The sequence below is a fragment of the Solea solea genome, chromosome 12, assembly GCF_958295425.1.
Source record: "Solea solea chromosome 12, fSolSol10.1, whole genome shotgun sequence".
Lineage (NCBI taxonomy): Eukaryota > Metazoa > Chordata > Actinopteri > Pleuronectiformes > Soleidae > Solea > Solea solea.
In genome coordinates this window covers 25706993-25730348 of record NC_081145.1, presented here as the reverse complement: position 1 = coordinate 25730348, position 23356 = coordinate 25706993, and the positions used below count along the sequence as shown (strand labels likewise).

The 23356-nt window shown below is 40.5% G+C and overlaps 1 protein-coding gene and 1 non-coding gene across 3 annotated transcripts; both read left to right on the top strand.

Moving 5' to 3' along the window:
• The first annotated feature begins 431 nt into the window (after positions 1–431).
• Positions 432–503, top strand: trnad-guc (transfer RNA aspartic acid (anticodon GUC)). Its single transcript has one exon. It is a non-coding gene; the product is annotated as a tRNA-Asp (tRNA).
• Positions 504–1385: 882 nt separating this feature from the next.
• Positions 1386–15550, top strand: ca5a (carbonic anhydrase Va). 2 transcript variants are annotated; one of them, XM_058645497.1, is made up of 7 exons: positions 1386–1910; positions 6582–6779; positions 7631–7749; positions 10433–10528; positions 10673–10735; positions 10837–10995; positions 12742–15550. In XM_058645497.1, the coding sequence occupies exons 1-7, from the start codon at positions 1769–1771 to the stop codon at positions 12907–12909; spliced, it is 945 nt and encodes a 314-aa protein (XP_058501480.1). In that variant the 5' UTR covers positions 1386–1768; the 3' UTR covers positions 12910–15550. The 2 variants fall into 2 exon arrangements, with proteins under 2 accessions (XP_058501480.1, XP_058501481.1); XM_058645498.1 differs by lacking the exon at positions 1386–1910 and adding an exon at positions 6260–6407.
• Positions 15551–23356: the final 7806 nt, after the last annotated feature.

The following is a 23356-nucleotide window of genomic DNA, read 5'->3' as shown; positions in this document are numbered from 1 at the left end:
ACAACAGAACTATCACAATATGAAAAAAAGGTCAGAATGTTCTAATCACAATCTGATCGTTATACGTCGTATATCTGAACTGATATCTAATTAGTATTACGTATCATCTTATCATTATGGGATGTAATGTCAGAATTAAAGTTTGAGAAACGTTACAAAACGTCGTAGAAGTAACTGAAAGATTGTCCTCTGGCATCAATGTCTCACTCACTGAAACGTGCAGGCGTCTTGACTCTAACTATCAAACCGGGGAAACAGCGCCGCCCAAATCCCGTTAGTGGCCCAAAATATATTATATCCGCAGTGATAGGAAACTACAATAAAGAATGAATAGAAAAAGTGAAGTGAAACTTAGCTATACACGTGAAAAATTGTGAATTCTCTTGCACCACTCCATTCAAAAACAGTAATAGATCAGCAGTGTAGACACCTCCTCGTTAGTATAGTGGTGAGTATCCCCGCCTGTCACGCGGGAGACCGGGGTTCAATTCCCCGACGGGGAGATACAATTTTTTTTTCCCAATGTTGACCAGAAAAACAAGAAATTGAGGGGTTTTCTTCGAGTCTCTTTAAAAATGTGACGTCCGCTCTCCATTCATTCCTATGGCTTTTCTTTTCATGTTTATAAGTGGTTGTGTTGCATCATTTCTGAGGCTTCTTTCCCCAAAAGTGCTGGAACTGCTGTTTCATTTACAACATTTGACTAACACGTTGTTATTATTACAAAAGAATAACGTAATATGATCTAAAAATTCTGGGGGCTGTTTGAGATACACTACCTCAAAATCTTGACTTACTATTCCAAATTTCGACTGACTATTTCAAAACAATGGCATACTGTGTCAAAAATGACAATAACTCTAAATTACTGGCTCAAACATGTAACGTGCTATCGCAAATAATGACTAAATATCTGTAATATTGCTGTAGGCATTTATTTATTACTAATGTTGTGGGATTTTATTCATTGGGAATTAGGGGTTCTTAAATTTGAAAATGTGTTGAAGTAAAAGTTAAGATGGGTTAGTTAAGATGGTTTTAAGTTTAAAAGTGCTATATAAGAGCAATTTCTTCGAATGTTTTGCTTTATTAATATAAAATAATAAGCAGATTAATAATATATTTTTCATTGTTAGAGAACGACACATCACATTCTTCGAATCACATTCTCTTTACTCTCAGAGGTCAGGCTGTTTTATTTATTTATGTATTTAATTTTAAATACATAATCCTTTATTCTGATTTTTATCTCAAAACGAGATCGTTCTGTTGTCGTCATCATCATCACAAGTAACGCCCCTCATAGAAACCCTCTGATTGGCCAGCGAGTGAAGCCCCGCCCCTCTTCTTGTCTTTCATTGTAAACAGTTTCTACAGCGTTTCATCATTTTTCCTGTCACGTACCGGGGGGAAGGTTGTATTTGGGGGTTGTTTACTTCCGTAACCTCAGACGCAGGTGAAAAACGCTACCCGGTTGCGACGGGTGTTGCATGGAATACGTGTAACGACGCCCCCATTTCCCCGCCTATAGACACACGGTGGGAGGGCAGGGACCGAGAGAAGCAGCCAAACAACGCGAGTCTTGTTATAAAAAAAAGCTCGCTGTTGCTAAGTGGAAGCTACACTTGTAAAGGAATTTTAACGACACGCTAACGCTAGCTAACTAGTTAGCTGTACGTGCAGCCGCGCGCGACGTGAAAACAAAAGGGGCGAACATTTGACTTCAGCTCACAGACAACCCGCTGGTGCCCGCTGAGGGTTCTTCAACATGGTGACTCTGTCATCTGTCATCCGACCGCTGGCTTCACAGCTCCATCGACAGCTCGTCAGACACGCCAGGAGTCATCGGTTAACGCCCGTCAGGAGGTGCAACCTCACGGCGTGTTCCAGCAAATATGTTCTTTCACAGAGTGAGTACCAGCGGAAAACATGGTTATATACTGAACATTTGGTGGTCAGGTGGTCACTTTTGTTGTCAATAGTGGGGAAAAAAAAACAAAAATAGTGGGAAAAAAAACGTGCGCGAGGGAGAAATGGAAAATTCGGACCGGAGTATGGTTGCTGGATTTGGATCAAACTTGTGTGTGTTGATCCTGTTGTACGTCGTTCTGCTCCCAAGTTTTTTCGTACAAAAATCGAATCTGTCGATTATTTTCAAGATTCATTGATTAGATTAATTTGATTAGTGGATAAATTAGATTAGATTTGACCCACTATCTTTAAATAACTTACTATTTCAAGATGATGACTTTCTATCTCAAAATTCTGACTTGCCATGTCATAATAATAAATATTCAAACAATTCATAATGTACCGCATTACCGATTATGAACTTGCCATGTTAAAAATAATGACTCACTACCTCAAATATTGAAGCTAACTCAAACATTTGACTTACAATTCCACACAAATTACCTACTATATAACTTAATATGTCAAAATAATGACTAAATATCAGTGACATTAGATTGTTTCTGTGTCAGCATAAAAGCTACCTTGTTTTGTCATTTGTCATTATGGTTCACATAACTTTTGTTGTTGTCGGAAAAAAGGCACATGAAAGGTAAGAGGAAAACTTGGACTGGAGTAACTCCCTAGCTGGATTTGGATCAAGCTTTAACTCTGTTGTGAGTCCTCTTGCTTGAGGTTTTTCCAACAAGAATCGGTTTTAATTAATATAACGATAATAAGCAAATGTCCTGCGGTACAACACACAGTAGTGGGACAGTTTATGTTTTGTGAGGCGCATGAAAAACAGATTTTAGCCCATTTAACAAAAGGTTCACCCAACGGATAACTACCTGCACCAAAGTCCATAGAGAAAACAATTTTACATCATGACATGCATGAATTGTTGTATTGTTGTAAATTGTAATATAACACTTAAAAAGTGTTATATTACAATTTCTTTTGTTTGAAATCCTTCATTTTGGTTACCTAAGCGACACGAACATATCAAATGAGGCAGCAGTAGACCAGCCTCGCAGTAGTAGTAGTTTTTGGAGCTGAAAACACCAAAGTTCTCTATTGACTTTGGTACAAAAGAGTGAGCTATTCACAAAATGAAGTTGCAAACATATTTTTAAGTTTTAATGTTATGTTAGTTGATTTTATTAGGTTAGCCTTTTGTCAAGTGGCTGAAATCTGTTTTTCACTGTCCCCTCTTGCAGCCATTCAGTGAGCTATTCTATCTGTTCCCAGGCTTAAAACTTTCCTAATATGGATTTTCTGAAATGTCAATGGAGAAAATGAGTCATGGGATTTCAAGTCCGGGAACTAGAGCTGTTCTAAAAATGGGCTGCAACTGTTTTTCTCCATCTCCACTGTAAATACACTTTTTTGAGTTTTGTATGATTCCAGAAAAGATGTTTGGTTATTTTTCAATATTCTACAGCTTCCATCTGTGGCTTGCAAGTTTCCTTAAATTCCTGAAAATGTCCGAGAGACGCCTGAGCTTCATCTCATGAGTTGCAGCAACGTCCTCACCACCACACCCCAAAACATAATACTTGTCTCGTTCTCCATTTCCTGCCAACAACAACAACATCAGTCAACATTAGGAAGGAAAAACTTGAGGTGGAGAAACAGCCAGGTGCAGCAGAACTGTAATGTTTAATAAGGATCAAAACATTGGCAAACATATGCGTTTTTCCAGTATGTCAAAATGGGCTTCTTCAGAAGGTTTTAGGACTTGCTTTCTTCTTAGGAACAATCTCACATGGGGAATTAAAGTCACCTAGGTTACCCAAATTACAAACATACACATTTTTCCACTTACTGTGATCTGAGTGTTGGTTCCACCCACAGACGTTTTGAGTTGAACTCTTCTGTGTCCAAACATATGACTGTTGACAGTTTCTTCCAGTGAAAATGTCATTTTTTAAATTTACTTATAGAGTTTATTTGATTGGGGTACTGCAAATTAACACAGTGCAACTCCAGCCTTGTTTGAGCTTGTATGTAATATTACATGTTTCTATTATATAGTTACAGTCATAGGACATTGTGAAATAATTTTACTTTTCCATTATTTGACTGAGATTGTTACCCATATTATGTAGTACTACCTTCGATTTTTTGGGATGTGTCCTATGACCTTTGTGAATTCCACTCAGACGTCATGTGTCATTTGTTTCTAACCATAATAAACAGGATAGATATGACGCGTAAAAGCTGTGTGGACCAACAACTCATTTGTGCTGTGATGTCAAATCGAGGATATTGTCAGTGGACTTTGATGTGTGGACGGATTGAGTTGTTTACAATTACAACATACAGTACACCAATAGTGCAATGTAACCATAACAAGAGTTTAATGTCCTTATTGAACTACTATGAAACCAGGTTTTTTTTCTACAGAGTGATTAGGGGTGGGTCAAAATATCAATATTTGGTGATATATTGTCGTCCTTCCTTGTGCAATATGACAATGGATATGCCAGGGCTAATGTTGATATTTTAAGTAAAATTGAAGGCGCTCTAAAGTAAATAGTCCCTGCCAGTTTTACTCACATGGAGAAAGCTACGTTAAGAGATGCTCCATCCACGTTCAATACTTACACTTTATGCACTTTTCTCTCTATGTTGTGAATAAATAGAGAAATCCTGCACTTTTAACTTTTCACGGAGTTTTTGTTCGACAGCTATCGTGATGTATCGCTGTATGATTGTCTTGTAATATATTGTTATCAGTGAATTGTTGTATTGTGATATTGTTAGTACTGTGGACTATGGCTGGGTATCGTGGGCAAATTTCGGAGAATTGGCTGGTAATGTTAGTGATTCCGTCAGTTTCTTTTGTTTTGCCCCGGACGGCTTGTTGTCAGAAGCTAACGTTAGTAGTTCTGTATATAACTGATCTCCGCTTGGCAGATCTTGCAAACCACTTTGGTTTTATTCAGCTCTTTGTCCTGTGTTGTTTTAAATCCTTTGCCTTTGGCCTTAGTGTGTATGCACGCTTGTGAATGTCAACCGGACATAAACACGTCGCTGCTTGATCGTGCGCGAGACTACTGGGGTACATGGGAAAAAAAATCGATTGGATCGTACCATATCGTGCTGTACCCTGTGATTCACACCCCTAGGACTGATGGTGCGAAGATTTTGAAAACTTGAGGTGAAAGGGAGGGGATTATTGTTTCTTCTTGTACTTGCTCTTGTTTTTTGAACGTGACGACAAGAGTTTACGTCAATTCAAAGGTGTTTAAGCCCTCTGACTGTCTATTCACCACAGTTTTGTTATTTTTGGAGTCATTTTCTAGTGTACGGGAACTGTGATTACTGGCATCGATTTGATATTTATACAGGAAAACAATAGTTTCATGCAAGACTGCATGTTGTTGTAAAGTAGTGTAGTCAGTAGGACCCAAAAGCCATGGAAACAGAAGTTTTTCACAGTAAACGTCTTAAAAGCTTTATGCTGTCAGTACTTTCATCTGCTACCAGCATTTTAAAATACTCTTCTGAAATGAATGGAAAGCAGTGGCTTTAGCAAATGCAGTGTCAGCATCTTGCTCAAGGGCACGTCTACAGGACACATGTTTGATTTAGGTTGTTTTTCATGCACTCAGGTTTGCGCTTATTAATATTCTCAGTAACGACGGCTCATTACCAATAATGCGCAAGACACAAACTCGTTAATTCCGTACACTCTCCAGTGTAGTTGTTCGTCACGCGACACACTGAGCACAGGACACAAATTAAAACAGTTTCACTGCTGCCGGTGGCCACGAGTTGCTTTGCAAGCGCTTGCTGTGTTCCTGTGCAACAACAACAGAGTCAGGTGGCCATCTCCCCCAGGAGGAGCCTGTGAAGTCGGATGAAGACGAAGGTCATCTCCCAGTCAGACCTGTTCAGCTCGGCTCACAATGGAAACCTTAAGCTCCGGATGAAAGGAGAGAAAAAAACAATAGATTTAGAGCTTTTCTACCCACACTAAATATTATGTGTTAGTTAAATTTCTTCATGTTGTGGTCGATTCCATAAGTAATTCGGAAAGACAGAGTGGACGGAGGCACTGTACGTAGGGAAAGTGAGCAGAGGTTCAGGTAATTAGAAGGTACGGTCTGACTGACCACAGGTCTTGGTTCGATTCCCCTGCTGTGGAGTGGAGCTGGGGGCGTGCCAGGACATTCCGTGTGTCACTGCACAGCCGGCTCTTATTTTGTAATTTCCTTTCAGAAAAAAAAAGTGTAAGAGGAGTAGGAGGAAGTATGATTGCTCATTTGCTCCTTTTTTCTTTCAGTTCCTTCAAACAGCTCCAGGAAGGTGGAGTGTGTTTCTTTCTAGCTCTGTCAATGTTTCATTCTAAAAGCTGTTTTTAAGGCAGTTTACTTTGTTTATTTCTTCTTTTTTCCCCAAAATGGATTGTTTGAAAATGCAGAAAGCAGCAGAGCACAACATGAACAGTGGGTATCAGCATTTTCTATCCTTTTCTTGTCTGAACAGGACAGATTTAGCTTTGGTTTCCTTTACATTTGAATTTGAATTATTCTTTTTTTTTTACTTCTCCCCTCCTCTGCTTCTTCTTCTTCTTCTTCTTCTTCTTCTTCTTCTTCTTCTCCTCTTCTGTCATCATTCAGTTCATCCCATGTGGCAGGGACCCCTCGCGGTACCAGGAGGCGATCGCCAGTCCCCCATTGACATCATTCAACGGAAGAGCGTCTTTGACTCGGAGCTGAAGCCTCTGGTCCCTGATTACGACCCAGACACCTGCCAGCAAATGTGGAATAACGGTTACTCCTTCCTCGTGGAGTATGACGACACTACAGACAAGTCGAGTGAGTACTATTGTGTCTTTCTTATAAGGTATATATTGTAGTTAAAATATGTCTCGTGGTGTGTCTAAATCCAACCACAACTGCTGGAAACGTCCCTGCAGATATCTAGAAAAGTATCTACACGTGGAAGATTTAGGATTAACTCTTTCTTAACCCCAACCCCCCCAACCTTAAAGAGCCATGAATCAATGCTATATGTAAAGCTGCTGGTTTTAAAGCTACATAAAGGGCCTTGTGCGTCTCATGATTGTCCTGTGACTCACACTTCTCCCCTGACCTAAACAAATACTACATGGTCTGTAGTTGGAGTCAGTATGCCACGCACAGAAACTCTGTTTAAAGCCTGTAACTCTTTGATATCGCTCTTATTTTAGGTAAAATGGTAGTGTTATTAAGTGTCTCAGTCATTTCACCTGTGCCACATGCTCTTGTTCGTAGTATTAAGGGCTTAGGTTGTTACTCAGAGGACAAGAACCGGTTCATAACAGACACACGTGAACAATAAGGTCACAAAAGAAACAGGCTTTTATGTTCAGTAACATGAGGAATGAAATAATAACTGTGTATAATGTGAGCTTACACTTGGCCTTTGTCCAAAAAAGTAATATTTTGAAACCACTATATTGTGTGGATAGGAACTAGTAATGTGGTGGTTTAATGGAGGCAATAGAGAGTCTTTGTGTGACGGGACATTGCAGCGTCTTCCGTGTGATCATTTCCTCCTTTCATGAAAGAAACTGCTTTAAATGCTAAAGATTACTCGACAGTTTGAGATGCAGTGTGATTCCGCTGGAGGACGAGCGTTTTGTTCCTCTAATGGGATTCTTAACATGCCACATTTTCTGGTGCAGCGCTGAAAGGAGGCCCCCTGCAAGACAAATTCAGGCTCTGTCAGTTCCACTTCCACTGGGGTGAGTGCAACGACTGGGGGTCAGAGCACACCGTGGACAGGAGGCTGTTCCCTGCCGAGGTATTTATCTGCGTCTCAACGTGAATACACCAAATTAGATTAGTAGTTAAAAAGTATGGAGCTGTATAAGAAACTCATTAATGTTCTGTAAGAAGCAGAAAAGGAAACTGGTCCTGTCAGGCTTGTGGGAAGAGGAAGTAAAACTTTTCTTTTTAAATGTTGTAGCAACAATAAAAACTATTTGGGGAATGTTTTTTTATCTACAAAGCCATCGTTATCGGGTGTTTTTTTTTGTTTTAGATATTATGAAATCAAGAGTAAAGAGATTTTCTCATATCTCTTATATAGTACATAGCGTATTATCCACTGTGTGTTGGACTTCAGGAGGAGGAGTGTTGAATATACTGTAATTGTAAGAAATGGATTATTCTGCATTGTTGCAGTGACAGCACATAATCACTTGTCACTGCATAAAATTGCCTTATTATGATCCAGTTGCTAGAGGTGCCTGACTGCAGAAGCATTAGGTCTGTTTCTCCTATTCTCGATGACCACTCAAGGCTTCTTTACACATCTGCATGTAGACGTGTGGAGCCGGGGATTGAACCCACGGTCATCTGCTTGAAAGAAAAGGGCTGTTACTTTTTCCAGAAATCAAGTTTGAACAAATCTAATCTAACTCTTTGAAGATATCAGGCCTGTTTTTTTGAGTATTTTCTCAATCAATCGAGTATTTGTTTGGTCCACACGGTGTCAAAAATTGTGGAAAAATATTGATTAGTGTTTCCCAAACCTGGAAGTGATGATGTTTTGTTTATTTCTTTTGTCAAGTGGAGCAAAGACACCAGAAAATATTCACATTTAAGAAGCTGAAAAATCAAAAACCTCTCAAGCCCTAATTCAGATATTTCCCGCACACACACAAACATGATGATCTCATTTATTATTACGACTACAACGTGAGGCTGAACTCCAGTGACGATAAAACACCTACGCTAACAGGTGAGTCAGCACGTTAGTTCCTTACTTCCTCATCTATGGTGAAGAAGCAAAAATATTTCTACACGTCACTTTTACGATGCTTTTGTGACAACATAACATCACTGTCTTATTTTTCGAGTTTCACCACCTGAACCTTTTACCTCACATTTGGTGCTAACACATCATTAAATGTCTTTGGTAGTAGGCACTGACACAAAGATACATACATTTTTTTTTTCTTTATCTGTGCTACATGTAAACATCCCTGTGCCTCACCTGTTGTTAATTATCATACCTGTTGTTGTGCACGCCCTCTGTAGTTGCCTTATAATACCCCTGACACACCTGCTGCTGGGTGAATGTACAGGTTCAGCACAGAGGCGGAGCCAGACACAGAACACACACACACACTCTGTGTGTTTTGTATTGTGTGACAAGGCCACTGTATGGAAAAAGTCACATATTTGAGTGCTGTTAAAATCAGCTAACAAACGAATGAATGCCCTTTGATTCAGTTCAGTTCAATTTTATTTAAATGGCCTCACAAACACAGTTTAGACCTTTGCATGCTGATTCTGAGTCATCTTTCTCTTTTAATGTGTGACTGACTTAACAGTTTAAAGAGTAAATGCATCAGGTTATGTGTCACGTTACCTCGGCTGGTTGTGTACATAGTGTGTTTGTCTGTGAACTCTTAACGTGACAAAACATCTATTTTAATGTTGTTCCATTGACTGTAACGCTCTTATATAACAGAAGGGTTTGACCCTGTGTGTGTTGTGGGAATGTGAACGCGTCATTGTTCTCATCACTCAGCAGTCTTTTTGTGCCTGTGCAGGAGGATCGAGTTACAGATCTGACCGACAAATGTCTCTTCTCTTCGTCAGTAGCTTATGTTTTATATTCATGCATATTAATCAGCAATATCCAATCCAATCCAGCTTTATTTCTAAGGCACTTTTAAAACAACCACAGTGCACCAAAGTGCTGTGCAGAATAATAAATAAAAGACACGAAAGACACACAAGGCAATGGAATACATCCAAAAAACACAACTCAAACTAAGTTAAAAGCCATACAATAAAACTAAAATAACATCAACAACTTAAAAAGCGTCAATGGCAAATGAAAAGTGATTTAAAAACAGAGTTGGGACATTCCAACTTGGAACATTCCATGTTTAGGGGCCACAACAAGCAAAACACACGATCCTCAAACTCTTTGGCACTGAGAGTAATATTTAACTAGAACAACCGATAGGTCGTCAATTAACCGACAGCTATTTTGATAATCAGTTAACCACAATATAATATAAAAATAAAACATTCTCTAATTTCAGCTTCTTAAATGGTTTTTTTGCTCCTCCTCTGACAGTACACTGAATACTGAAAGCACTTGGTTTGTGGATTAAACAAAACATTTGAGAACGTCTTTAATATGTTAGCTTGAGAAACACTTACAACTTGCCGATTAATTGCAAATATAATCTCCAGATTAATTTACAATCGAATTGAATTCCAGATTATGTCCTTGATACTATGTTTTTATTTGAAGTCTGCATTTAGACAAAATTCATCTGCTTCAAGACAAAGTGTTTCAGCTCTCAGTATCTGGGTCATGAGGGGACTCTTATTTTGAAAAGAGAAAGGGACTCTAAGAGAATTTGTGGATGCTTTTGACGACAGAGGAGTCATTTGGATCAAGACAGAGGTTAATCTCTCACACACACTGTTAATGATGGGATGTGTGTGCGTGTTCACAGCTCCACTTAGTCCACTGGAACTCTGACAAGTATAGTCTGTTTGAGGAGGCCGTGATGGAGGAAAACGGCCTGGCTGTGATCGGAGTCTTCCTGAAGGTACCCATGCACACCCTCACACATCCACACTATCCAGACTGGCAACCTAAACATTCTACAGCCAGTTAAATGCATGCATTTTGTCACGTGCAGTGTACGTAGCTGTGTAAGTGATTTTAATCCACGCGTCTAATCCTCATGTAGGTGGGAAAGAGGCACGAGGGGCTGCAGAAACTGGTCGATGCTCTGCCTGCGATCAGACACAAGGTGAGTCCACGTTCACACACGCTAGTTAACTTCCTGTCTAAATGATGTCATTCTTAAAGACCAGTTTGTCAAATTTGAGTAACTTATGTCACACTCTGTAGGAAAGCGTCGTGGAGTTTACCAGGTTCGACGCAGCCTGCCTGTTACCAAGCAACATCGACGACTACTGGGCGTACCACGGCTCTCTGACCACACCTCCTCTCACTGAGTCTGTTTCCTGGATCGTTATGAAGCAGCACATTGAAGTCAGCCATGATCAGGTGTGTGTGTGTGTGTGTGTGTATAAGTGTGTGTTTCCTTGCATTTGTAGCTTTGTGGGGACATTTTGTCTAGTCCTCAAATCTTTAAAGGACCTTTGGGGGTTAAGGGAATGCATTATGTCTATGATGTGTCCTCATTAAGATATATATATGAAAAAAGCGTGTGTGTTTTAACCAAGCATTCACACAATGACATTAATCATTCCAGTTTTTCTAGTTTTGTCTCAAACTTGTCGTTATGAGGTTTACACAGTGTAACGTGATAGAATAATGACATCATCCACATTTATATTTACCCCCTTTAAGTCTCTCACAGTTTTTTTCCTCTTTGCCTCTGGGATGGGAGGGTTAATGGGAAAAATAATGAGTTACTATAATGCGTTTTATTCCATATCATAAACAATATATGACACCATGTTAGCCATAAAACAGGAACCACTTGCACCACAGTATTGCATTGATTTTTATATAAACATCCTCCGTATCTGCAGCTCTTTTGTCAGCTGCAGAATTCTGTTTTGTGCCAAAAAAAGCAAAAAAGGTCTCAGAAATATGAACTCTGATGTTGCTCTGTTGGATGTGTCAGTGTGTGTACAACAGTTTTTTGTATACTAGACTTTCTGGGAGCAGATTTTGTTCTTCTGTCACCTCGCAGCAACAAGGTCACCACTTCAAATCCTGGTTTCCGTTCTGCTAAGACTTGGTTTTCACACCTAATCGTCTCCGCTAGACTCCGTACGACGGGGGACTCGGTTCAGTTGTGGGTTGCAACATTCAGCCGGTCGAATCCTATCGTTTTATGTGAACATATGATACGACACATACGCTGCAACAATGGTCTCAGCCGTTTCTCCCCAGCTATCGTTCTACACGCGCGTATGTACTGGTTGTGTTTACCCACAATGCCCTGCGTTGTAGTCCGCTTCCTGCATTTGGTTCACTTGAAGCGAACCGAGACCTACTGTATGTTTTCAGGCGGATCAGAGTTTGCTTCTTTGGTGGTGGATCAGAGCTCGGGTTACACACTCACTTCTCCCCAAACCAACCGGACTTTCCGAGCAAACGGACTGGGATTCGATCTAGAAGGAGGATCTTCCTGTGTTCTCTCCCGGTTCTCCGGGTTCCTCCCACAGTCCGAGGTTAAATCAGGAGTTCCCTGAAAGTTTTTCTCATTTATCCATTAAAAATTCTTATGAAATTCACTGCATAAAATGGCCTATATGCAGAAGTACAATTTAATTTTTAATATACCAACAGGTTACTCTCTAATTATTCTTTACCTGGTGCAGGATCTTTTTGTTGAGATAAACTGACAAAGTGAGTGTCGTTGTGAATTCTTTTGGATCTGTGATTGTTTGGTTGACTGTCCACTGTTTAATGTGTGTGTTTTTGTGTTTTGTCTCATTGCCATGACTTTCCCACTATGTGACACAACCTGAATCTTGTTGTTTCTATGTAAATGATCAGTGCTCTGTCAATGAACCTTGTCCGATGTTGTTCTGCTGCCTCCAAGTGGCCAAAAGTAACTAGTGCAGCTTTGGTTTGACCTAAACTTGTTAGAACTGTGAAGTGAAAGTTAATCCTCTTAAGTAGGACTGTCCTCCTCAGGTAAAGGTGTGTCTAACCTTTTTCTTTTTAATAATCAGGCAGACTGGCTTGACAACATTTTTGCGTCATGACCTGCAAGTTACAGGCGTGAGGATGAAGTGAATTCATCTTTTAAACTTTTCTCTCCCCCACCCTCAGCTGGCGGTGTTCCGGAGCCTCCTGTTCACCTCGGCAGAGGAGGAGGTGCAGAAGAGCATGGTGAATAACTTCCGCGTGCAGCAGCCTCTGCGGGGCCGCACTGTCCGCTCCTCCTTCTCACCCTTCCTGCAGGAGGCGCCGTCGGCTGAGGACAAGCACAGCCACTGATGCTGCTGGACAGAGTACACACACACACACACACACACTATTCTGTGTCTTTAATCTATTATTTTTAATTGTTTTAAAACGTCTGGCATCATACAATGAACTGCAGTTACACATGATGCTGTAAAAAAAAAAAAAAGCCCATTTACATGCGAACGTTTCTGAGTCAGATGAGGTTTTTATTTTCTTTTTTTGGGGTTTTAATGTCTCACACCCATACGGGACGGTTACTGGATACATTTTACATTTTATTACGGTCACTGTGCACGAGTTTGTACCTTCAGAGAGCAGAGAGTGAGCTGGCCGTTAAATGGTCAGCACAGTCCGCTCTGACTTGTCTTGCTCGTGATGAATGTTTCTCTCCATGTAAGGATTTTGGAGGTGCTGTCTGTTTACACGACAGAGACCAGGACTGGAGTTTACTGCCTTATGTCTCTTCACTTGTTACTTACGTAATATCCGCGACCTTTAATGGTTTTTAAATTCCTTATTTTATCCTGGATTGTGTCGTTGTATGCATCCATATCATGCATACAATATGTGTTCTCTACATCTGTTAGAAAGAGATTATACTGTAGTGTGTACAGTACGTCTGATATTCAGAATTTCTACCGCGTAATACTGTCTCAATTCATGTGCTGCACCCTTCAGAGGCACCGTCACACCAGATCCAATTCAATTTTTAATTGAGATGCAGCTTTTGAAACAGAGCCTTGTGCCAAATAAGTGACTTGCAGTAAATGCACAAACATGCCAGGCTGCTGTAGCACATGTACTTAATACTTAATAATTATAACAATAACACTAATAATAATGATCTTCTGATGAAATCGAGCAGTTCTCGTGAGTACTGTAACCACACAGTGCCTTAAACTGCTGCACAGTGCAATCAAAGCCACACCAGCTTCATTGAACTGTGGCTCAACTACAGTCGCTTTACGGCGAATTTCTCACTGAGATTCTCGTTCCTCTTCCTCTTCCTCTGAATAAAGTAAATAGACTCAGTCAAGCAGATCCTACAGAGAACTCTGCTCTGGAACTGAGAGATGATGCAAATCCACCACTACACTTCTATATATATCGACCAACAGATGTGTCAGTTTCTTTTCTTTTTAACTTCCTTTGTTTCTATTTTGGGGCAGAAGAATAATCAAAGCAACACAATCACATTGTACTGTTATGGGGTTGAGAATATATTATTATTATTATTATTAGACTTTAACAGGTCTAAGCTGCTTCTACTTTGAGATATTATTTTAAACCATGTAGTGATGCACAAGTGATACTAGCAAGAATAATTGTGTTGGACAAATACTGTATATTAATGCTGTGTATATACATATATAAATAACCGACTGTCCCGGTACTTTACATGATGTTATATTGGCTTTGGCTATTTCAGCTATGTAAAGGGATAGTTCAGGTTTTTTAAGGTGATTTTATGAGGTGTTAACACAGTTTCTCACTGAAAACATGGACATAATAAAATCCCCACCATCTTAAAGGCTTCAATATCTTAAAAGGTTCACCACTTAGTCTTACACTTTGGACTTTTTGGACTGGAACCTTTAGCTTACAGCAAACAGGAGGAGTTGCTGCTTCACCTTCAGATTTAACTCACTCACACAAACTCTCCAAAGAAGATTTTCTCTTGGATTGATTTTGGTTCTCAAATTGATTTTGGTACCAGGGAGTGGAAAAACAAGTTTTTGTTTTTACAAGATTTTGTCACGAAGCAAACTCGTGGTAATCTTGCATCATCTCAGGAAGTCGAGCAAGCTTCACGCTTTGGCTCACGTCCAACAGTAGCAGCGACGTGGGTGAATCTTACTATGCAGCACTACTGGGAAGAGAGAGAGAGAGAGAGAGAGAGAGAGGAAAAGCAGAGAAGACAGTTTTTTTTTTATTTGAACCATGAGAGGACACGGTCGTCTTCACAGTTCCTGTGTAACGAGACGACGTGATGGTTAGACACACACTGAAGAGGCCACAGGAGGAGGTGGAGTGCAGGGAATGTGTGTATGTGTTTGTTAGTAGCACTTAAAGAGATAGTTCAGGAAGTGTGGTTGTATAAAGTACTGAAGGAGCGTGTCCGTGCAAAGCACACAGATGCTCACTCTCACTGAGAACAAGCCTCAACACAAGGAAAAGCGCATTTTAGCCACGTAACCAAAGGTTCACCAAGAAGATCTTCACCTGCTTCAATCACTGATATCTTAAGAACGTGTTTACGTCTTAATTTCACATTTTCTGTCTGGAAACCAGAGTTTGTGTCAATCCTGCACCAAATCCCATAAAGAAAAACACTGATTTGACATCACAGCTCACAAGAGCTCTCAATCCACTTCTTACCTAAATGACACAAGTGTACATGTTATAAGATGAGAATTTGTTTTCCCATGTTAGGGTTATGTTTTCATGTCTTTGCACTCAATCTTCCAAATACCTGAACTATCCCTTTTCACGGAATGTCATGTGGTCACTATGTGGTATGTATGACACTAACGCGGAGATAAGGGACCCACTGTTGCATTCATCTTGTACAACTTTATTTTATTGAGTGATTCATGCCTTGATTGGTGTCTTGTGGTCTTTTCCTTTTTCTTTTTTTTCTTTTTTAAATTAAAATGCCTATTTTCCCCCCCCCCCTTGTCGTTCAGCATCGCCTCCAGCCTTCTTCCTAAAGTGTTAGTGAATGTTGGTGTTTTGCCTTCTGTGGCCCAGCGTGATGTTTTAGCAGGTGCACGCGATGTTCACTGCACGCGGGAACGCGCACGGCGCCGCTTATTGGACGAGTTTATTTGTGCAGCGGGCAGCCGACATTCCTGTGCCCTGCAGAGTCCGAGAGGCCCCCGTCTCCTCCCAACATGCTTTGCTCCACCTGCATGGGACCCAATGTAGGAAGTGTTTTCTTTCCCCAGAGACCCCCTGGTGTTTGGGGGGGGGGGGCTGTCACATGATATACATGTAAAAACAACTGACAGTCATAGATGTATAGCAATAATAATACGTTATATAGCAATAAAGTATCATGTGTTGGTAAAAGAATGTCTGTGTGTTTGTTTTTTGTAACAGGTAGGAGTCGTTTTGTTTAATACTACGAAGCAGGGTTCCCACAGGTCCTTGAAATCCTTGAAAGGACCTTAAAGGTTTTAGAAAATCCCAAAAGACTAAAGAAGGTTACGTTGATATTTAGGTAAATGTCTCCCTTGTTTGTTACAACGCCACCTACTGGGTGAAACGGGACAGTCTCAAGTCCTTGAAATCCTTGAAACTTCCCTCAAAGCCTTTGAAAGTTTTTGAAATTGCCCTCATAGACATGGGTCATTGAAAGTGCTTGAATTCTGTGCAAGAACGAGGTTAAGTTGATATTTAGGTCAATGACTCCCTTGTTTGTTACGGCGCCACCTACTGTTTCATGCCCTGCATTGCTTCGGTGCAGAACAATGAGCGAGTGCAGTTAAGCAAGAGAGTGTAAATGACGACGTGAGGATGTCTGGGAAATAAAAATCCCAAGAAAATGACAAAGATGTGACTTTGGCCAAGATCTCGAGGACAATCACTTGTCCGGATGCAGAGCGTGCTGCAAATCAATAAAAGTGGACGCCATGGGTGAGGATTTGGTCCTTGGATTTGAGGGAATTGGTCCTGGAAAGTCTTTAAATTTGTTGTCAACATTTTTGTCTTGGAGATTAAAGTTTGTTAAAAACAAACAAAACAAAAAAAAAACGTTACGCACCAATCAGAATTTAACTAAATCAAAAAAGATGACAGGTATGAACTACTTGAATTTGGAGACAAACAGCAGATGTCAAATCTGATCCAACCACACACATTCAGCTGATTTTGTTTTTAATACTAATCCTAACTTGAAATGCAAGTTTACAAAGTGTGTCAAGGAAGTATTCACCCACACCTCAACCTGTTAAATCACGCGATTTCAGGGATTCACTTTGGGATCTCACAGAAACTCGTGGGATTTCACTCCGTCGTAGTTTTCACTTTGACATAAAGATGATTTTCCTGTGATTTTCCTGAAAATAGCGAGTCGTCTTTCGACTTCAAGTGTGTGGGTTCTATTCCTGGCTCTGCTAGTCTACGTGCTGACATGTCCTTGGGCAAGACACTTAACCCCTAAATAATGTGCTGTGTGAATGGGTGTGAAGCTTTAAGTGGTCACCAAGACTGTAAAAGTGTTATAGAAATACAAATAACTGTTGTTTTTTTCTGTCCCAGCTTCTCTCCGCTCTGAATCGATATCCCACCCTCACCACACCGATGCCTTTGAAGCCCCTGAGGGGATGTGTGGTGGCCCCCACCCGGACGCCTGGGGCCCTTGGGGGGTGCTGCTGTTCAAATACTCTTTCATACACTGCATATGTACCCTCTAGGGAGCGCGTGATTTGGGTCCCCACCTGACTCAAACTAAGACAGAGAGAGAGAGGGGGAGAGGGAGAGAGAGAGAGGGAGACCTGGGGCCTGAAGCCGACCTCTGTGTGTGTTTATTGTGCTTGGCTGCAGGGGAGAGAGGCCTGAATTTACAGGGACACACCTGTCAGTTCCCTTTATTGTATGAGAGAGAACAGAGTGAAGAAATGCTTTCAACTGTCGTCTGTGTGTGTGTGTGTGTCTCTGAGCACACACACACAACAGTGAGGAATCTCTGAATGAAGTGGGACTTTACACCGTTATGATATTTATTGATTTGGTATGCGCTGGTGGACAGATGGCCGTCTTCCTCTATTCTTGAAAATGTTGTCAAATGTGGCCTGTCCTCCAGGAAATAGAAACAAACACTTCTATAATGTGTGTCACTTCAAAAGCTCAGTATTTTCTCAGGTGGTACTTGGTATAAGAAGTTTGAGAACCCTTGGTGGTCGAGGAGGTTATTAAGGTGAAGATCGGACTTTGAGTTATTCCGAGTGTTAGGTGTTGAAAATCCAAAAGCCTTCTCCTCATGTTCAGTTCAAATGTCTGGAATAACAACAACAACGTGTCCAAAGAATTAAAATTATGACTTTAGATTATAAATTAAAAAAAGAGAAATAGTAAAAAAAAGATTTCCTGTGTGGTTTTGTAGATAAACACATGCACACAGTTTAATCCGGCTAAGGCCATAGTCTGACTAAGACAGGCAATCGGACAACTTGCTGAGTCCAGGTATACATGTACGTCTGACTCCGCCTCCGTAGGTGGCGCTGTATCTCTCTATAAACTAGTGCATAGTCAGGACGACTATACATGCAGGACTAATCGGACTATGAATCGCATTGTCTAGTTATGTTAGTCCAATTAAGACTAGCCCTGTTTTAGTCGGACTAATGTGTTTAAATGACATTAAGAAAACCAAATGATTGTCTTAGTCTGACTAAAATCAGACTTTTAACATGCATGTAAACGTACCAAGTGACTGAGGCGACCAATTCCAACAGTGGTGAGTTAAAAAAAAATAATAATTATAATGAATCTCAATGTCCTGCTGTCCAGATACATAGTCAAAAACAGACAAAAAGGTGCATTTCACCAGTTTCTGAAAGAGGCAAGACTTGTTTTCTAGAGTAAAAACCTAAAGACAGATGAAAGTGCTCCTTAAAAGATTAATTAAAGTTCATAAACTAATAATTTACCCTCTTTTAATCTAGCTGCACACTGTATAAAAGCCAACAATGCTTTGGTTTGTGCCTCAGAACAGCTTTGTTCTGTAATCTTCATCTGAACTAATGTAAATTTTGTGTCTGACAAAGAAAATCCGTGAATCAGAGACATGAAAAGACTGAAGCAGGTTCTAACTAGAGACTCCCGTCTTCCTGTCGTCCTTCTGTTCCCTGTTTGAGGTGAAAAGTTTCAGGTCAACAGGCCACAATCCTTCCCCCGTTTTCTATAAAGGCAGACATATAAACACGGGACATACAATGAGAGGCCCTTCTACGTCTGAACTCCAGGCCAGCAGCTCTTCCTCTTCGTCTTCCTCCTCCTCCTCCTCCACTTTTACTCATCTTTGTGTTTGTATGTTGTAGGATTCAGATATTTCAGACAAAGGACTTCCATCCATGGGAACCCTGTTTGTATTTCAGTGCCAGTCTGAACCGGTTTGCTGTGGATGAGGCTGCATAAGATGTTCTTTTCTCCAGTGTTGTACAAACACAGCAAAGACATCTTATATATACTGAAGGAAAACATGTACAAATGTTTGAACAATGCATGGAAGAAGAGTTGTTTTACAGCTTGTTCAAATTCTTCAAACATCAGCTCCAACGACTGAAGCAAAACAAAGCAAATTCCGCACCTTCGTCACCCGGAGCGACTGAGCCACGATTTCACATCTACTCAAAGTCTTCACATTTGTTGTGAATGCGTCATAAATCGTCTAAATGAACATTTGTGCAACTTTGACCTCGACCTTTGACCACCAAAAGTTCTTCTCTGAGCTCAAGTGAATGTTGCAACAGACGGAACTGGATAACATAATGTTTTGGGAGAGAACACATCGCAGGTGTAGTCCGGGGGCCAAGAGGAAGGGAATTGTGCTTGAAACAGCAGGGTTGCTGGTTCATATCCTGGAAAACGGTCAACGGCTGCCGCTCCTGTTTCTGGTTTGTGGGTTCACGACTTCTGTAAATCACTTTGGATAAAAGCATCTAATAAAAGCATGACTCAATGTTAAAGGATGATGATACAGGATTTTTACCCCAATTTAACAGCTTCAGAATCATTGTGTTGGTTATATGCGTTGTTGTGTGGAGATTGGGGGATGTCTCCACTGCCCCCTACTGTCTGTTAGTGGAATATTATTATTTCATGGCGCTTTTCCATTTTCCATTTGTAGCACTACTCGACTCAACTCGACTCGGTTTGGTATCAGTCACGTCGTTTTCCATTACTTCACATTACCTCCTCAATGTGGGCGGGGTTGTCATAGTCGGGAAAATATGTACTCCAAAACTGTAGGGGGAGCTCCGTAGTTCGGCTTTTCCACATTTCTTTGATTAAAATAGTTCTGCCAGTGTGTGCAGTTCCAGAATGGTACGCCGCGGTCGACCCTCCTACTGCTTCTTGCACAACTGCTTGTTGTTCAGTGTCCCTTTGTTGTTTGAATATTCCATGATTTCAGTGGTCGAGCCTTGAGAACGCTCCCTGGGAAAAGAATCCGGAGGCAGAGTAAATGTTACCACAGCTGCGAGGACGAAGACCTCTCCCACACCCACATCACAGTCTTCCTCTAACATCATAATCATCACTCTGCCAGAGAGGGGTGGTCACGTGATCAGCTGGAATTATATCATCATTTATTTGTTTGTTTGTGTGATGTGTGGTCAGCGTAAAAATTATAATTATATTCAAAAACATTTGGACAACTGCTACACTGCAACTCGCAATGTGCCATATTGTGTCAGATTTGGTGGAAATCCTACAGGGTGTTTATAAGAGACCCAGTAGTAGCGCTCCTATAGACACAAAAGTGTGGGATGATATAATTAGTAAATCATGGTGAATTTCCCATTGTCGGAGAAAATCAGAAATGTACTGAAAAAGACTGAAAAACTATATTCTCTTTTAAATCCATAAAAAAATGTCTGGCACTCTGTGTATATATATATTATATTTATTTATGAATACGCTCTAAAGCTCCAGGTACTTGTTGTTAGTGTTGGTTGCCAGTGCTGCACCTTGTGCTGCAGCTCTGAGTTTATTTTGGTCACCACGTGTTGCCTTTACAAGGCAAAGCTAGCACTCTGCATACTTTAATACACATTATTCTCTGACACTCCTAAAATAACCTATAACTAAGGTATGAAGACAGAGGACAAAAATAACTGGGCAGCAGGTTCGAGGCCTCGGCCCCGATCATGTAACACAACATTGAAGTTAACATGGTGTATTGAAATTAAATTATACAATATTTTCCCTTTAACCACTGAATAACCACCACAAATAATCATGGTCTCAATATTAATGAATGAATGAATTGATTAATTGATTCATTCATTCATTGTTTACCTTATCTTCCACATGAGGGTTTTTAGTGTCCACTTAACATCTGTATGATTATGAACTGTGGACAAAAACTGTCATGCTATGCTATATTATGCTATATTATGCTATGTTGTGTTGTTATTCTATATTGTGTCATGTAATGTTATTTTATGCTATGTTATGCCATATTGTGCTATGTCATGTTATGCTATGTTGTGTTTTCATGCTATGTCGTATAATGTTACACTATTTTATGTTTTGCCATACTCTGTTATGCTATATTGCGTTATGCTATGTTGTGTTGTTATGCTATTTTATTTTGTCATGTTATGCTGTGCTATGTTATGTCATGTTACTGTATGTTATGCTATGCTATGCCATGTTATGTCATGTTACTGTATGTTATGCTATGCTATGCTATGCTATGTTGGGTTACGCTATGCTATGTTATTTCATGGTATTTTGTGTTAATTTGTGCTATGTTATTTCATGGTATTTTGTGTTGCGCTATGTTATTTCATGGTAATTTGTGTTGTTAAGTTGTGCTATGTTATTTCATGGTATTTTGTGTTGTGCTATGTTATTTCATGGTAATTTGTGTTGTTAAGTTGTGCTATGTTATTTCATGGTATTTTGTGTTGTGCTATGTTATTTCATGGTATTTTGTGTTGTGCTATGTTATTTCATGGTATTTTGTGTTGTTACGTTGTGCTATGTTATTTCATATTATGCTATGTTGTGTTATGCTATGCTACCAGAGCAAAGTACCAAATCCATCATTGCTCATTGTTAATTGGACACTTTACAATTTATTCAACACATTTCAAAATCCTAGAGTATCTATGTCACTTTTGTTTCCATTCCATTTGATTTGATTTGACCTCATTGTATGTGTCTGAGAAATTGCTGAGATGTGGTCAGTAATCCTTCGCCTCCCACTGTGACTGGGAACAAAAACATTCCCAGGTAGTGTATGATGAGGAACCTGTAGGAGCTGTTGCACAGGTTTAGTAAGACAGACAGACAGACAGACAGGCAGATTTAGATAAACCATGGTCCACATGCACAGACTAAAGTGCATGTATGTTTCTCCATCTGTGGCTCGACCTGAGACCAAGGTCTTGCATTTGTCAGGCTTTGTGCAGATGAGGAGAAAAAATATCAGGACGCACCTTGAGGCTTCGGGATTTGGAAGACTGTGTCCAGCTTGTCTGAGAACAGGAAATTGTCTGTCTGGACGGGCAGTGGGTGGTGGGGACCTGGGGGGGCTTTCAAACAACACTTGTTCAGAGTGGACAGACATTTTGTCCATGTTGTCAGACAGACAGGACACATCAGAGTTTCCAGTTTTAACCTTGTGACCTGTTGTTAGCTGTTGTTTAGTGTGTGAGTGTGTTTCTCTTTTGAGAGCACGATGACCTGCTGACCACAACACTCCCATGTGACCACAGCGCGTCAGCCCAGGACACACTGACCCGGGGGGGGGTGGCTGTGTTTTCATCATGGTACAGTTCGGTTTGGTACAGTATGATACAGTTTAGAACAGAACAGACAACAATGGAGGACGTCCAGCAGCTCTTTTTGTGGCTGTTTGTCTCAACAAGACAATCTTTGTATGAGTGTCGACTGCGGATGCTGAAGAAACACCGGCCGCAAGGGTGTTACGTTTCTCCGTCACCCAATCAGCAGACTGTTGGTGGTGGAGCCAGTGCAGTGCCACCCTGACAGTATCGTACCGTTTTACTCTGGTCCTCCAATGGAAGGGTGCCAAACAATGGTACCATACCGTAGCAACAGTAGCAAAAACTCCCTACTCTGCAAAGAAACCTAAACTTAAAACAAACAAAGAACAGAGAGCTCAGGACAGAGAGCTGTGACTGAGCCCAAAAATGTTTTAGTCATTTGTGGAGACATTTTTTTCCCAGTGATCTTGTCTTCTACAGCTGTATATTTCCACCATGGTCAGTCCACCAGCTCCTTGTCTCAGATATTCAACTCTAGAACTCACAGCAGGTCCTTTTCTAGCCTCACACTGGGAAGCTTACTTACCCTGTTCTGTGCCACTCCTTTCCCAAAATCCTCCCTGGCTGTTGTTTCAGTTCAAACATCCAGGACAGCTGGTTAAGCAGCATTTAGCGTTGAACTGTAGTCAAATGTCATTTACTTGTACCTCCAACGATACAAAAATCATGTGTTCTCAATCTCAACTGGATTTATAAATAAAGTTTGGATTAAAAAAACAAAATTATACCTGAGGCCTCATTTAGCACCAAGCTTATTTTATTCTTATTTAATTCTTACAATAATCCCTCATCTTCAGGCCAACACAGAAGAAAAACGTGTTAACAGCTCTCACATGAAAATGGAAACTAAAGCTGCTAAATGTTCTTGGAACTGAGTCAGGAGTCGTAAATAATCTGGATGTAAATGTTCTTTGAGCCTCATTCCTGAGTGTCTTCTCGCCTCTGTCTAAAAT

Coding starts and splice junctions, on each gene's coding strand:
- ca5a (XM_058645497.1), top strand. CDS start 1,769: ATGGTGACTCTGTCATCTGTCATCCGACCGCTGGCTTCACAGCTCCAT. Junction 10,529..10,672: donor TGATCGGAGTCTTCCTGAAG/GTACCCATGCAC, acceptor ATCCTCATGTAG/GTGGGAAAGAGGCACGAGGG. Junction 10,736..10,836: donor TGCCTGCGATCAGACACAAG/GTGAGTCCACGT, acceptor CACACTCTGTAG/GAAAGCGTCGTGGAGTTTAC.